This window comes from Aotus nancymaae, unplaced genomic scaffold, assembly GCF_030222135.1.
Source record: "Aotus nancymaae isolate 86718 unplaced genomic scaffold, 86718_ANA_hifiasm-v0.15.2.pri h1tg000041l, whole genome shotgun sequence".
Lineage (NCBI taxonomy): Eukaryota > Metazoa > Chordata > Mammalia > Primates > Aotidae > Aotus > Aotus nancymaae.
The window spans coordinates 9,749,058-9,766,196 of NW_026988455.1; the positions used below are offsets into that span (position 1 = coordinate 9,749,058).

At 38.5% G+C, this 17,139-nt stretch overlaps 1 protein-coding gene across 14 annotated transcripts in view; it reads right to left on the minus strand.

Annotated features, from left to right (window-relative positions):
* Positions 1–17,139, minus strand: part of DENND4A (DENN domain containing 4A) — a 152,321-nt gene that overhangs the window by 101,559 nt on the left and 33,623 nt on the right. For 11 of the 14 annotated variants that reach the window (XM_064361451.1, XM_064361447.1, XM_064361454.1 and 8 more), the window contains 3 exons: positions 7,725–7,796; positions 2,456–2,788; positions 559–808 (listed from right to left, as the gene is read on the minus strand). In XM_064361451.1, coding sequence (XP_064217521.1) covers positions 559–808; positions 2,456–2,766 — 561 coding nt within the window. In that variant the 5' untranslated portion in view covers positions 2,767–2,788; positions 7,725–7,796. Of the gene's footprint in view, positions 1–558; positions 809–2,455; positions 2,808–5,371; positions 5,916–7,724; positions 7,797–13,892; positions 16,484–17,139 lie in introns of those variants that run through there. The other 3 variants (XM_064361450.1, XM_064361445.1, XM_064361452.1) reach the window with 3 other exon arrangements.

The following is a 17,139-nucleotide window of genomic DNA, read 5'->3' on the forward strand; positions in this document are numbered from 1 at the left end:
CAACAAGAGAAATCTTGATGGAGTGATGGAGACAAAGGCTGACTAGAAAGAGCAAAGTGAGGAATGAGGCAGAATATACTCAACTCTTTCCAGAATTTTTACTGTAAAGGACAATGGAATGCATCAATGAAAGGAGAGGAGTGTGAGATCAAGAAGTTTTGCAAAGATAAGAAATTTTTGCATGTTGGAGAAAATAGGGAGGGAAAAACCAGTGATTTTCAAAAAGTAGGGAGGACCGCTAAAGTCATGTCCTCAAATAGGTAAATGTATGGTGTGAGATCTAGTCCACAAATGGAAGGATACTCATGGTTAGTGCATTGCTTTTGTAGTGGGCAGAAAGGGTGGGGGGAATTATTTTTTTAATTAAAAAAAAAAGTTCTTTGCATAGTTTCTTTTGAAAGTACAACCAAAGTACTTTCAAAAAAACAAAATATCTAACATCTTTAAAAACATAGTTTTCAATTCTGTAATTATACTATGCTGTTTTAAAAAAGAGTTATTTAAAATTATGCTCTTTTCATCAGTGGTTAATGTTATCAGCGCAAACAAGTCACTTACCATACTGTTATTGAGATTCTTGTCAACTTTGCAGAACGTGTGTGGTGGGCTTTCTCCTTTACTGGGTATAATAATACATATGTCAGTGACAGCCAATGTATTCTGAGTCATGTTTTCAGAGGCTCTTCGGTAAGTGATATAAATTCTTTGTGATGAGGTACTGCCACTAATATTTGCGGGGCGCCCATAGGGAGTAGTCTGAATAATTTCACAACCCTGTTTCAATCTTTCTTTCCAGTCATATAAAACCCTAAAAATAAATTTTAAAAAATCAATATACAAAAACACAAAGCACTTTAAATATGAAAAGTAATATTCTCAGGCATCATCAACTGATCCTTAAATATAGCAATATGGTAAAAATATTCCAATCTTACTGCAATTTTGAATTGCACGGTCTTGTATAAATTAATGAATAACTCTTTTTCCCACCAAAAACTTAAATAATATAAGGAAAAATTCTGATAAACCATTGTGTTTGTTAATATAAACCAGAGGCTGGGGGCAGTGGCTCACACCTGTAATCCTAGCACTTTGGGAGGCTGAGGAAGGTGGATCACCTGAGGTTAGGAGTTCGAGACCAGCCTGGTCAACATGGCAAAACCCCATCTCTGCTAAAAATAACAACAATTAGCCAGGCATGGTGGAGGGTGCCTGTAATCTCAGCTACTCAGGAGGCTAAGGCAGAAGAATCGCTTGAACCTAGGAGGCGGAGGCTGCAGTGAGACAAGATCATGACATTGTACTCTAGGCTGGGTGACAAAGCCAGACTCTGTCTCAAAATATATATATACCAGAGAAAGGCAACAATTAAATGTGAAGGCACCTGTTTTGACATACTATTTAATATGGCTATTAATTTATTTTTTGTCTCTAAAGCAAACATCTTCTTTAGAAAGAGCAACTTGCATTTTGGCCAAAGCTAAAATTTTACAAAAGGTTACTTGCCTAACTATATATGGTAGCTTGCACACTTTTATCTCCAGTACTTTTCTTAGCTTTGAGAGATAGTTTTAGGCTTTCTAAGAGAATGTAACTTCAAATCCATCCTTAATCAAAAGTCTGAGTGAGGCACTAGGCTTTTATTTTTTCTTTGTTGGGGTAAAATTATAGGCTTTTAGTACAGGGTGGATCTGGCATCCATTCAGTAAGTTTTCCATACTTAAGCACTTAGGGACACTAAGAAATCAGAGTGCTTTAATATTAGTTTATTCTCTCATTGAATTCATTGATTTGTACTTTAATTGCAAACCTTTGCCATTAGTTAAAAAAAAAAAAAGCTACATATTGTTTTTTTTGTTTTCAGACGGAGTCTCACTCTGCCACCCAGGCTGGAGTGCAATGGCATGATCTCAAGCATGATGGCGTGTACCTATAGTCTCAGCTACTCATCAGGAAGCTGAGGCAGGAGAATCACTTGAGGCCAGGAATTTGAGGCTATAGTGAACTATGATCATGCCACTGTACTCTAGCCTGGGTGACAGAGATCAACCCTGTCTCTTTAAAAAAAAAAAAAAAAAAAAAGGAAAAAGAATCCATCTATAACAATTATTTTAACATGCTTAAAAGCCTTTTTCATACTTAAAAAATAATCAAAAATTTTCCAATCAGGTTAATACATTAATTTTCTAGTACTTTCCTGTAAATATTTTTCAAATTCTCTCCCATGCCTCTAACAGAAAGAAACCCAGGCAAGCTGAGAGTGCTGGGAACTGAAGGATAAAGAAAGACAAAAGGAAACAGGAAGAGAATACAGGTTTCGGAATACAAACTTGTCTATTTTTCTAAATCTGCCATACATCTGTTAATGAACAAAATGAATAGTTATTCTCAAAATTTACAAGGCATATTACTTGAATTAATAACAATAAGTCATTTAAAAAAAAAAAAAACTTACCCCAGATCTGTAAGTGGAGGCTTATCTCTTCCTCTTCTATAGCAAAGGTAAATCTGTGGCCCCACAAGACTTCCATTATTGAGATCAGCTGACAATCCAGTTGGGGTAACATCAATACAAATATAATCCCGTGGGACTTCCTCCCCAAGAGATTTGATAATAACTGAAACATCTGTAATAGGTTCTTTTGGTTTAGCTACTTTATGACAGGCATCATTGAAGTGAATTTCTTCTTCAAGAGGCTTTGAAACATCAGTTAATCCTGCTACAACAAAGTAGTCAGCAACACGAGGCCCCTTGTCTTCAATCATCTTCCATTACAGAAGGTTACATCTAAAAGGAAAGTAAAAGACTAGTACCCCCCCTGTGATAAGTGAAATAAATATAAGTGGTTTATGTGCAAATAAGAACAAACTACAAAAAGGGCACTACCTCCCTGATAACACACTAGCATTATATATTTAATTTATATGTAAAAAGAATTTTTTTAACAATAAAAAACAACTTTAGCATTTATTATAAAAGTAATCCATGAATTTCCAGTTTTGGCAATACAGAAACCTAGATTACCTAAGTAGACAACAAAAAAACATCTTTTTAAATGCATAGTCTGGCCAGTGTGGTGGCTCACACCTGTAATCCCAGCACTTGGAGAGGTCAAGGTGAGTGAATCACCTGAGGTTAGGAGTTCGAGACCAGCCTGGTCAACATTGTGAAACCCTGTCTCTATGAAAAATACCAAAAATTAACTGGGCATTGTGGCGGATGCCTGTGATCCCAGCTACTCAGGAGGCTGGGGCAGTAGAATCATTTCAACCTGGGAACCTGGGAACTGGAGGTTCCAGTGAACTGAGATCACACCATTGCACTCCAGTCTAGGCAGCAAGAGTGAAACTCCATCTCAAATAAACAAACAAACAAACAAACAAACAAACAAACAAAGCATTGTCTTTCAATGAATACTTCTAAATATAAATCTTACACAGACTTGCAAGAATGAAAGGGAAATTCCCTGAGGAAACCAAAAGTCAGAATGCAGTCTATAAACTACCACTGAGTGGGGAAATTTACTGATCTCCTCAATAATCAAAAGGTTTTTATGTTTATTTTGTTTTATTTCTTCTGAGATGGAGTCTCACTTTGTTGCCCAGGCTGGTCTTGAACTCCTGGGGTCAAGTGATCCTCTCATCTCAGTCTATCAAAGTGCTGGGATTATAGGCATAAGCCACTGCACCTAATCTGGTTTGTGTTTCAGAAGGCATTAAAAGCATGTGAGATAAGACCTTCAGACAATACAGACAATTGGAACTAAGCCACCTGTATAAAGCTGAAAGTTTCAAAGAACTACACTCCCAGCCAAAGAGTAGTTTTAAAAAACCTATTCACTGACACAAGGAGATAATAAAGTTGTAGGGAGGGTTGCAGGGGAGTCTCCTCTGTGAATTCGTAACAATAGGCCTATTCACCCTTGGATTTGGGGTTTGAATTTATGTCATCTGCATGGTCCCAGGAAGCTACAAACTAAGAAATTAATAATAATTCCCAGGTTGGCTGGGCGCGGTGGCTCATGCCTGTAATCCCAGCACTTTGGGAGGCTGAGGTGGGCGGATCAGCTGAGTTCGGGAGTTCGAGACCAGCATGACCAATGTGGAGTAACCCCGCCTCTACTAAAAATACAAAATTAGCAGGGTGTGGTGGTGCATGCCTATAATCCCTGCTATTTGAGAGGCTGAGGCAGGAGAATCGCTAGAACCCGGGAGGTAGAGGTTGCAGTGAGCCGAGATAGCGCCATTGCACTCCAGCCTGGGCAACAAGAGCGAAACTCTGCCTCAAAAAAAAAAAAAAAAAAAAAGTTTTCCCTTGCTAGTGATACCCCTTGGAAAGTAAAACAGTTCTAGAGGGTACAGCCTCAACCCAGGTTTCCCACAAAGCAAGCCCAGGGGAAGACAAGCCCCTATTCCAAAACTACAAAAGCACATACACAAAAATCTACCAGAAATGAGTCTCAGCAGATATATCAAAGAATTTCAAATAATAAAAGTAGGTAAGAGTATAATGCATGCTTATAACAAATTCAAAGTAAAAATACACAAAACAGAATCTATCACATACTTGCAGTCTCCTTTGGTTGTCTGGTATCACTTAATTTTATTTCTGTATTTATTTAATTTTGAGACAGGGTCTCATTCTGCCCCCCAGGCTGAAATGGAGTGGCACAAACATGGCTCACTGCAGCCTTGACCTCCTGGGCTCAAGCAATCCTCCTGCTTCAGCCTCCCAAGTAGCTGGGACCACAGGTGTGGACCACCACACCTGGCTAGTTTGTTTTCGTTGTAGAGACAGGGTCTCACTTTGTTGCCCAGGGTGATCTCAAACTCCTGGAATCAAAAGATCCTTCTACCTCAGCCTCCCAAAGTGTTGGGATTATAGGCATGAGCCACCATACACAACCTATTTTTTTCTTTAACTAGGAAAATACATTCCACAGTACGGTCATTATTTATGTACTACTGTTATAAGAAAAAAGTTTAATCTAAAACAATTTCCCAGGGTTTGTTTCATATTAGACACAGTTCCAACAAGAGCAAAGAAAAGAGTCCATGGACAAATAAATTAGGTATACACACTACAGGTCTCTTTGGATATTTACTGTATATATATATAAAAATACTAAATCCTAAGCAGTCTTTTGATAAAGATAGCTGATAAACTTTGCTTCACTTAGGATTTCCCAAGTCTATTGAACAAGCAACCATATTTTCCCACTTAACAACTAGGAACAATCCTTAGAAAATGCTAAAGTAAACAACCTTCCCTTGCAGATCATAAAATATCTCAGGGCAAAGATATTCTTAAGTAGTATATACTTGTTTGTAATATAATTATTAACATTTTCATCAAAATCCCAAAACTCACTTTATTTTCTATATTGCTGTTATCAGTTTTCAGAATTCATGACATATTTCTTGGAATCTGTATTCATCGCTCAAATATCCTCCAAGTATTCCCACTATTTTCTTTAAAAATGAGACTAAAGGATTAAAAGTTCCTACTTGTTTTATTTAGATACTAATGGCACCTATCAGCAATTTTCTTACAGATAAGATTTCTACACATAATAAAGGGCTTAACCTTTTCAGAAATGCCTCCTAGATGAAAACTTTTAAAAAAGTGCAACAACCTATTCTTCTGAGAAGGCTGTTAAATGCTAATTCATCACCCTAAGCTGACTGCATATAACAAATGCTCCAAAAAAAGAGCAGTTTTACCCAACTGACCATTTAAGAAAGTTGCAGAATAACGAAAGCACTTTCATGTTTAACTTTTTTCTCCAATTCATTAGTCTTTGAAAACAATTTTTAAAGGGCTGCATAGTATTTTATTTTATGGATATACCATTTTTGACCTATGTGCTTACTATTGATCATTTATTACTTTTATTTATTTTGTTAATTTTTTTTTTTTTTTTTTTGAGATGAAGTTTTGCTCGTTACCCAGGCTGGAGTGCAATGGCGCTATCTCGGCTCACCGCATCCTCTGCCTCCTGGGTTCAGGCAATTCTTCTGCCTCAGCCTCCTGAGTAGCTGGGATTACAGGCACGCGCCACCATGCCCAGCTAATTTTTTGCATTTTTAGTAGAGACGGGGTTTTACCATGTTGACCCGATGGTCTCAATCTCTTGACCTCATGATCCACCCGCCTCGGCCTCCCAAAGTGCTGGGATTACAGGCGTGAGCCACCGCGCCCGGCCCAATTTTGTTAATATTTTTTGAAGGGTACAATGAATAATCCTGATAAGCCTCTGGATACAACTCTTAGTATTTCTTCAGGATACATTTATTGAAATAGAATTATTGGGTCAAAGGTTGTATCAGCCTATATAAGTGGTTATGTGCTTTCATGTGTACATGAATTTTATATTATAAGCTCTAAATATACATAATCTTAAAAATTACTTTGGTAGAGTATTTTCATTCCATCATAATGAAGAAACTAAAACATCCTCCTTTTTCCTGGACACTAACTTTATGTTATTTAAACTGAAGCATGGGTAGGCGTGGTGGCTCACACCTGTAATCTCAGCACTTTGGGAGGCCGAGGCATGCGGATCACCTGAGGTCAGGAGTTTGAGACCAGCCTGACCAACATGGAGAAACAGATCTCTCCTAAAAAAATGCAAAATTAGCTGGGCGTGGTGGTTCATGCCTATAATCCCAGCTACTCAGGAGGCTGAGGCAGGAGAATCGTTTGAACCCGGGAAGCGGAAGTTGTGGTTAGCCGAAATCGTGCCATTGCACGCCAGCCTGGGCAACAAGTGCGAAACTCTGTCTCAAAAAAAAAAGTTTTATGTCTTCCTATGTAGAAAGAAGGGTAAGAGGCCAGGCGCAGTGGCTCATGGCTGTAATCCCAGCACTTTGGGAGGCCGAAGTGGGTGGATCACTTGAGGTCAGGAGTTTGAGACCAGCCTGGCCAATATGGTGAAACCCCATCTCTACCAAAAATACAAAAATTAGCCAGGTTTGACGGTGCATGCAACTTGAGAGGCTGAGGAACAAGAATACCTGAACCCGGGAGGCAGAGGTTGCTGTAAGCCAAGATCACGCCATGAATGCCAGCCTGGGCAACAGAGGAAGACAAGACTCAAAAAAAAAAAAAAAAAAAAAAAAAAGACGGGAAAGAGATATAGTACTATCATGAACACATGTATTTAATACTTTTTTTTTGCAAACTACTACCACCTTATCCTTGGTATCCTTACTTCTACTTATTTTGCTAATATTTTTTGATGGGTACAATGAATAATCTTGATAAACCTCTGGATACAACTCTCTCTTAGTATTTCTTCAGGATACATTTATTGAAATACACTTATTGACTAATAAGTCAAAGGTTATATCAGCCTTTATAAGTAAATATTTGAGATAATTTATAAAATTCCTTTTCATTAGATCATCCTAGTTTACAAAGCTTAATAATTTGATCTCATTCACAATTGAATATAGGAAATAACTACTAAAAGGGAACAGTATTCTTTACATTGAAGATTTTGTCTCTAATAAATGGTGTCGAATTAATAGTGATCCCAGGCACATCTTAAGACATCTTTCAATGAATTACTTTGTATCACGTGTTACCCATAATTATTACGTGGAGAATGTATTTGAAATTCTTAATGAGTTCTGGAAAATTAAGGTTTCACTGTGTTTAATACACCAAACAGCTAACTGAAACAAATCAAAATGAAAGCCAAAAACTACTTATACATTACCGAAAGTCTCTCACTGAAAAAGATGAAAGATCTCAATGTGTGAGCTCCGCAGCCTCAGAGTTTGAGAAATAACTGTATTAAAAAGAGTAAGAATTGGACTTAAATTCATTCTAATCAAATATTTCCCCCAATATGCCTGTGGATACTTAAAGTTCTGTTAACAGTCATAATTATTAAACTGACTGCATTTATTGTTTTCTTATGGTTAAGAGTCAATAAGCAATTTTTAAACACAAGCTCTTCAGGAAACGCATTTCAGTAAAGAATAAATACATACTTTAAAAACAAAACATGCTGAAGAGGCAATAAGGGAAAAAAAAGAAAAGAAAAAACTAGCAGGTAAGGGGGAGAAAAGAGAGCAAAAAGAACAAACAAGGGCACAAAAGAGGAAATGTATATAGGGCAAGGAGTGTAAGAAAGAACAACATGCCAATTGTACAGAGCCTTATTCACAGAGGAAAAATGTATACATTTAACGTAATTCAAATATAGACTCAAGTAACTTCCATATCAAAAAAAGTTTCAAAGAAGTCTTTCCCTTTATTACAAATTTCAAAGATACTACAGTCAGCCTTCTGTATTCATGAGTTCCACATCCACACCATAGATTGAAAAGACCTTTTTTTTTTTGAGACAGTTTCGCTCTTGTTGCCCAGGCCAGAGTGCAGTGGCACAATCTCAGCTCACCACAACCTCCACTTGCTAGGTTTAAGTGATTCTCCTGCCTCAGCCTCCCAAGTAGCTGGAATTACAGGCATGCACCACTATGCCCAGCTAATTTTTTGTATTTTAGTAGAGATGGGGTTTCACCATGTTGGCCAGGATGGTGTTGAACTCTCAACCTCAAAAGATCTACCTGCCTTAGCCTCCCAAAGTGCTGGGATTACAGGCATGAGGCACCAAGCTCTGCCCGAAAAGATGTTTTTAAAAAACAATAAAAATAACAGACTGGGCTCAGTGGCTCACATCTGTAATCCCAGCACTTTGGGAGGCCAAGGCAGGAGGATCACTTGAGCCCAAGAGTTCAAAACCAGCATGGGCAACATAGTGAGACCCCATCTCTTAAAAAAAAAAAAGAAAGAAAGAAAGAAAGCCAGGCAGGGTGGCGCATGCCTGTAGTCCCAACTTAGGAGACTGAGGCATGAGAATCACTTGAGCCCAGGAAGCTGAGGCTGCAGTGAGCCCTGATCATACCACTACACTCCAGCCTGGGTGATAGAATTAAACTCTATCTCGAATGAATGAATGAATGAATGAATGATACAGCAAAAAATGTAATACAAATTTAATAAAATAATTCAGTATAACTACATAGCATTTAATTGTATTAGATATTATAGATAATCTAGAGGTGACAAAGTATACAAGAGGATGTGTGTAGATTACATGCAAATACTACACCATTTTATGTAAGGGGCTTGAGTACATGCATGGCATCCACAGGGTGGAGGTTGCGGGTATCCTGGAACTAATCCTTGGAGGATACCAAGGGGCGAATGTACTTTAATAGAATCATTTATATCAAATCTCATCAAGGAACCAAAGTCTTCTGAACAAGATAATAAGCAATGTCATATTACGGAATTCAATATGCCACTATCATATATTTTTTTAATTACGCAATTTAGTAACTTATAATGATGAGTCATTTTAAACACTAGATGGAAAGATGATGCCACTGACAAAGTCTTAATAATAGAGCCAGACCAACTGTATTGTACCAACTACTATAGGTTAGCTTTAACACTGGACACATGTACACACAAAAGGAGTTTCAATAAGAGCCAATAGCTTCTGCAGGGAAACAAGCTGCAGCACAGAAATCATAAGCACCTCAAGAGGAAGAAACCACAGCTTTAACCAACATGGAATATCTACTAACGACCAGGAAATAGGAGCAGCTACAGACAGAAGATTCATCTAACTTGGTTAGGTCCTTGACATGTGTGTGTCTGTGAGAAATGGAAGAGAAGGGGGTAAGAGTATAAACTGAGTTAAGAATTTGATAAACGCCAGGCACAGTGACTCATGTCTATAATCCCAGCACTTTGGGAAGCGTAGGCATGAGGATCACTTGAGCACAGGAGTTTGAGGCATGGCAAAATCCTGTCTCTACAAAAAATACAAGTAGTCAGGCGTGGTGGCACAGGCCTGTAGTCCCAGCTCCTCGGTGGAGCTGAGACGGGAGGATTGCTTGAGCCTAGGAGGTTGAGGTTGCAGTGAGCCTTTTTCACACCACTGCACTCCAGCCAGCCTAGATGATCAAGCAAGACCTTGTCTCAAAAAAAAAAAAAAAAAAAAAAAAAAAAATTCAATAGTGTCTTGAAATGGAGGGTTTCTGAAAAGAATGAATGCAAAATAATATATCCATAACCTTATTACCTTTTGAACTGCTAAATACTGTCAGGATAGACTTTTTTTTTTTTTTTTTTTTAAAGATGAGGTTTCACCATGGTGGCCAGGCTGGTCTTGAACTCCTGACCTCAGGTGATCCACCCACCTCGGCCTCCCAAAGTGCTAGGATTACAGGCGTGAGTCACCGTGCCTGGCCTTAGAAATGTGTTTTTAAAACGAGGATACCACTCCATCTCAAGTTCCCTAAAAAAATTTCGGGGAGTAAATATGGAGTGGTAAACATATTTTTCAAATATCTCTTTTTATTTATTTATTTTTTTTGAGATGGAGTTTGGCTCTTGTTACCCAGGCTGGAGTGCAATGGCGTGATCTCGGCTCACCGCAACCTCTGCCTCCTGGGTTCAGGCAATTCTCCTGCCTCAGCCTCCTGAGTAGCTGGGATTACAGGCATGCGCCACCATGCCCAGCTAATTTCTTTCTGTATTTTTAGTAGAGACGGGGTTTCACCATGTTGACCAGGATGGTCTCGATCTCTTGACCTCATGATCCACCTGCCTCGGCCTCCCAAAGTGCAGGGATTACAGGCGTGAGACACCGTGCCTGGCCCTCAAATATCTCTAAAATGTTATTGCTGATAGGTAGCAATAAAACAATGTAAATATTGACTTGCTGAAACATTTTTTTAAATTCAACATCAGTTATCACAAAAATTTTCTGGTTAAAATACTGTATGTATATAAAAATACTTGTAAATTTTGAAAATTAGTTATTTTATTGGTAGAATACCAGACTATGGATATAATCATGAATTATGAATGTGCTACAACCAATTTCAAATATATTTTCTGCTACATTGAGTCTCTTAATATAGTAAGAACACTGTTTTGACCATGACACTGCCCCATTAAACTTAATGTTTATATCATTATTCTAAAAACAGTCCAGATGCAATGGCTCATGTCTATAATCCTAACATTGTGGGAAGCCAAGGCAGAAAGATGGCTTGAGGTCGGAAGTTTAAGACCAGCCTGGGCAACACAGCAAGACCTTGTCTGGACAAAAAAATAAAATTGGCAAATAGAAAATTGGCTGGGCATGGTGGCTCGTGCCTATAATTCCAGCACTTTGGGAGCAGAGGCAGGATTTTGAGGCCAGGGGGGTTGAGACCAGCCTGGCCAACACGGCAAAACCCCATCTCTACCAAAAATACAAAAACTAGCTGGGCATGGAGGCACATGCCTGTAATTCCAGCTACTTGGGAGGCTGAGGCATGAGAATCACTTGAACCTGGGAGGCGGAGGTTGCAGTGAGCCATGATCACACCACTGCACTTCCAGACTGGGCAACAGAGCAAGATCTGTGCTAAAAAAATAATAATAATTAAATTTAGTTTTTAAAATAAATAAATAAATAAAAACCAGTGGCCAGGCACAGTGGCTCATGCCTGTAATCGCAGCACTCTCAGAGACAAGGCAAGAGGATCACTTGAGTCCACGAGTTTGAGACCAGCCTGGGAAACACAGTAAGACCCCATCTGTACAAAAAATTTTTCAAAATTTGCTGGGCATGGTGGCGTGCACTGTAGTCCCAGCTATCTGGAGGCTGAGGTGGGAAGACTGCTTGAGCCCAGGAGGTCCAGGCTGCAGTAAGCTTGAGCCAGGAGGTCCAGGTGCAGTAAGCACCACTGTACTCCAGCCTGGGTGACAGAGTGAGACCCTGTCTTAAAAAAAAAAGAGCATTTAGCCAGTATGGGCCTGAAAGAAAGAAAAAAAAGGAGTAACATTTTCTTTGATGTTCACATTAGCATTCACAATAATATCAAATATTTCCATTCTGATGAACTTCCAAAAACTTTAATTTTATTCCATGAATTATATGAAAAAAGAACCATTATTAGAATTAACCCATTTTCTATTTGACACAGAAGATGAGACATATAAAACTGGCATCACGCCGGGCGCGGTTGCTCACGCCTGTAATCCCAGCACTTTGGGAGGCCGAGGCAGGTGGATCACGAGGTCAAGAGATCGAGACCATCCTGGTCAACATGGTGAAACCCCATCTCTACTAAAAATACAAAAAATTAGCTGGGCATGGTGGCGCGTGCCTGTAATCCCAGCTACTCAGGAGGCTGAGGCAGGAGAATTGCCTGAACCCAGGAGGCGGAGGTTGCAGTGAGCCGAGATCGCGCCATTGCACTCCAGCCTGGGTAACAAGAGCGAAACTCCGTCTCAAAAAAAAAAAAAAAAAAAAAAAAAAAAAAAATGGCATCACTTGAGTGTTTGCAAAGTTCTTCTGCTAATGAAGATAACACATCACAGCTATTGCCTTACTTTCCATACAGGCACAAGAAAACCTGGAATAGAAAATTTATAAAATCTATTTAGCAGAGCATCCTTTGATTATAAATGAAAGTCATGCTCCACAAAGTGATATATGAATGTGCTTCCTGCAGCTGCATGTGCTAAGCCATTATCTTTTAACACAGACTTCTTTAAATTGTTATTTTTAATTGAAACTTTTAGTCTGAGATAACTGTAAGTTCACAATCAGTTGAAAGAAATAATGGAGATCTGGTATACCTTTTACCCAGTTTTCTTCAAATGGTAACATCTTGCAAAACTACAGCACAGCTGTATTACTGACATTGATACAATCCAACTATCTTAACCTGATTTCCCCAGTTTTATTTGTATTCCTCTGTGTGCTTAGTTCTATTCAGTTTTATCACATGTGTGTAACACAACATATCCATCAACAAAATCAAGATAAAGTACAGTTCCATTACAAGGATCCCTGGCATTGCCCTTTATAAGCACAGTTTTGTCACATGTGCATAAAACCATGTATCCATTACCAAAGTCAAGATGCAGCACAGTTCCATCACAAGGGCCACTGGTGTTGCACTTTTATAAGCATACACACTGCCCTCCCCACTTCACCCCATTATCCCTAATCCCTGTGGAGTAGTATATTTTTAGCACAAAGTACATACAGCTTATGAAATGAAAAGATAATATTTCCAAAAGCAATACTTTCTTACAAAATAGGTGAAGAAACAAACCAAAGCACAAAGTATAAGCATACTTAGCATGGAAAGCCTTGTTGGTCACATTTATTCAGGCATCCAGAACATTATACCTGAACATGATTAAACAAACATATAATTACAGTTGACCCTGGAACAACATTGGTTTGAACTGTGCAGGTCCACTTACACAGGGGTGTGTTTTTTGTTTTTGTTTTTGTTTTGCAATAAATATGTTAGCCCTCAGTACGGGCAATTTTGCATCTGCAACCAACTTGGATAGAAAATATGGCATTTGTGGGACATGAAAGCTGCAAAAATAGAAGGCCAACTTTTTGTATCCACAAGTTCTAAACAGACAACTGCAGGGCTTGACTATATGCGGATTTTGAAATCCACAGGTGGTCCTGGAACCGATCCCCAGCAGACAGTGAGGAATTCTATACACAGACATATCTAGGCACACACACAAAAAGGAGGGCAGAGAGTGATTATCTATGAAATCCCAAGACCAATCTACTTAATTCTGAGATAAATTTTCCTATCCTGGCTAAGTTCCAGACTGCAAATAAGTGGACAACATAAAATAATGCTACAGAACTACAGTGGGGATTCCTACATATGTAAGAACATAAAAAAAGGAGTCTTATACTGTGTTCAGGGGCAACCCTGTCCCTCACCCAGAAATAAGGATGCAGCTGAAGTAGCTGCTATTCCCTTGAGAATATGGATCTGTTCTGGACAGAATAAGAACAAACTGGAAATAAGTGTTAATATACAGATACCTCTTGTTTCCAGACCGATGATAAACAATTCGAAGGCAGAGACCTTGCGCTCCACTTCTTTTGATTCTCTCACATGCACAGCAGTTATAAACATATGGTAGGTGTGTAAATATTTATTAAATGAATGAGATCAGCAGAGTAGAAAAAAATGGTAAAGTTAAAACACCATAGAATCATAGGATTTTACAGTTAGGAAGGTCCCTGGAGATTTTGTTTCAAATATCCTTATTATAATTGAACAAACTGAGGCATAAAAATTAACCAGCTTGCCTGTCTAACATACTATATATCTTACTTATTTGTTTTATTTATTCACTCTCTTCCCACAAGACTGTAAGTTCCATGAAGGTACAGATTCTTCTGTTTTATTAACTGTTGCATAACCAGCACCTAGAACAGTACCTGGCAAATAGTATATGGAGAATATTTGTTAAATGAATGGTTATTTATTTACCTGGGACGAAGTCTCATTCTGTCACCCAGGCTGGAGTGCAGTGGCATAATCATAGCTCAATGCAGCCTCAAATTCCTGGCCTCAAGCAATTCTCCTACCTTGGCTCCCATAAAATGCTGGGATTACAGGCATGAGACACCACATGGTGGCTTTAAAAATTATTCCAGCTAGGAATAATTTTAAAACTCAGCTGATACCATTATTGAGTACCATGGGACAGTAAGAAGTAAAAAAAGTAGATGTAAACATAGAAACACAAATACATTATTTAAATTTAGTGTTGAATAAAAATAGAGGCAGGAAGGAACCTACACAAAATAGCATTTATATAAATTTAAAATATATATTAAAGTTAGTATTATTGTTTTCAAAGACATACTCAGGATGATATATTAAACATATTCAATAGATAACTCTGAGGGAAAGGGAATGGGAGCGAAGATGAGAGATGAAGGAGAATAAAATAAAGCAGGGCTTCATACAGGTTAACCACAAAAGTGTACCATGAAATGAGAAATATGATTAAATCAGTTATCCGTATCTGAGGTGCTCTTACCCCACTTCCTTTCAGAGAGAAATATTTAACCCCTGGTTTCAGCAAAACTTAAACCAGTGTGACCATGAGAAAAGCTGTTTAAATAGTTAGTATGAAATAGAGCACAAATGGCATGAACTGAGGAGGCAACGGAGGTGAGAAAGTATTCATGATCCTTTAGAGAAGTTTTGATGTGAATAGGAGCAAGGAGTGCTGATGTGAATAGGAGCAATAGAGTGGTGACTGATACAAGACATGGAATGAACAGACAGTATTTTTTGAAAAGCAAATAAAATTAATAAAGATTTGCCAATGGCAATCATCCAGTAAAGAGAGAAAGTGAAGATGAAAGAAAGAAAGAGAATGATTATAAAAGGACAAGTGTGAAGGATGGGGTCCAAATCATAAAGGGTCTAACTTTAGAGACAAGGATTTATCTCACTGTAAAAACAAGCTATCCAAAATAAGTGCTTAAATTAACAATAATATTTCTGAATATGCAGGCTTTGGTTATGTGGACTCTTAACCTTTTTTGGGTCATGAACTCCTATGGATCTTTGCTCCCTTAAAATACATATACAGATGCTCTTTTATTTTGGAGCCTTGGTCTCACTCTGCTGCCCAGAAAGATCTCCAGCTCCTGGCCTTAAGTTACCCTCCTGCTTCAGCCTCCCAACAGGGACTACAGGCGTGAGCCATCACACCCAGCCAAAATACATATACATGTTAGGATAAAACTTTACACATAACTTTTGGAGGTTTACTGGCAACTTTCGGAGGTTTCTTACTAAGAAAGACATCATCTAAATTCTGAAATCTGGGTAGAGTGATAGAGGAGAGATGGAAAGGCATTCTATATGAGAAGAGGAACAAGCACAAGGCATATCACTTTTTCTTTTCTCTACTCATCATCTCCTTCCTAAACAGTATCAAAAAATATTATTTGGATATACCTCAATTAAGTTAGAGGGAAACATATTTGAAAGATAAAAGTGACAAAAGGAAGACTGGTCACTTTTGTCACTTTTATCACAAATCCCATGCTTCAAACATACAAATACCACTGCCACCGCCTCCACATATCTGGCCAAAACTACTTTCTTTCTCTCCTTTTCTCAGTCACTTCTCAGAACAGTCAGCATGGGCTTTTCAGGGGTTTTTTGGTTTGGGTTGGTTGATTATTTTTAATGGGGTGGAGGAGGAATCATGAATGAGCGGATAAAGGAATTGAAAAGAGAAGTGAAAGCGTTAACCAATCAGAGTAGTGAAGCACAAAGCATTCTGCCAACTGCCTACACTGGTTTTGCTTAACAGTAGGTACAATTTTATGAAGAAAAAGACTGATATAAAATGTTTTATTGGCCAGGCGTGGTGGCTCACACCTGTAATCCCAGCAATTTGGGAGGCTGAGGCAGGTGGATCACTTGAGGTCAGGAGTTCAAGACCAGCTCGGCCAGTATGGTGAAACCCTGTCCCTACTAAAAATATAAAAATTGGCCAGGTAAGGTGGCCCACACCTGTAATCCCAGCACTTCGGGAGGCTGAGGCAGGCTGATCACCTGAGGTTGGGAGTTCTAGACCAGACTCACCAACACGGAGAAACTCTGTCTCTATTAAAAATACAAAATTAGCCAGGTATGGTGGGGCATGCCTGTTAATTCCAGCTACATGGGAGGCTGAGACAGAAGAATCGCTTGAACCTGGGAGGCGGAGGTTGCGGTGAGCCAACATCGCGTGATTGCACTCCAGCCTGGGCAACAAGAGCAAAACTCCATCTCAAAAAAAGTAGAAATAAAAAATAAAAAAATTAGCCAGGCATGGTGGTACTTGCCTGTAATCCCAGCTACTCAGGAAACTGAGATGTTTGAACCTGGGAGGCAGAGGTTGCAGTGAGCTGAGATCGCACCACTGCACTCCAGCCTGGGCAACAGAGCGAAACCCTATCACAAAAAATAAAATAAAAATAAAATAAAATGTTTTATAAAATAACAGACATATGCTATTTTCTCTAAAATTATAAAATCTCAGAATGACATTGATTTTAGAGATTATGTTTTAAAATTACATTAGGCTTATACAATGTATCTTTTTGCTTTTTTAAAAAAATTATGGATACTTAATAGTTTTACATGTTTACTTTATTTGTTTATTTATTTATTTATTTATTTTTTATTTTTTTTAGAGACAAGGTCTCCCTCTGTTACCCAGGCTGGAATGCAGTAGCACAATCATAGCTCACCTTAACCTCAAACTCCTGG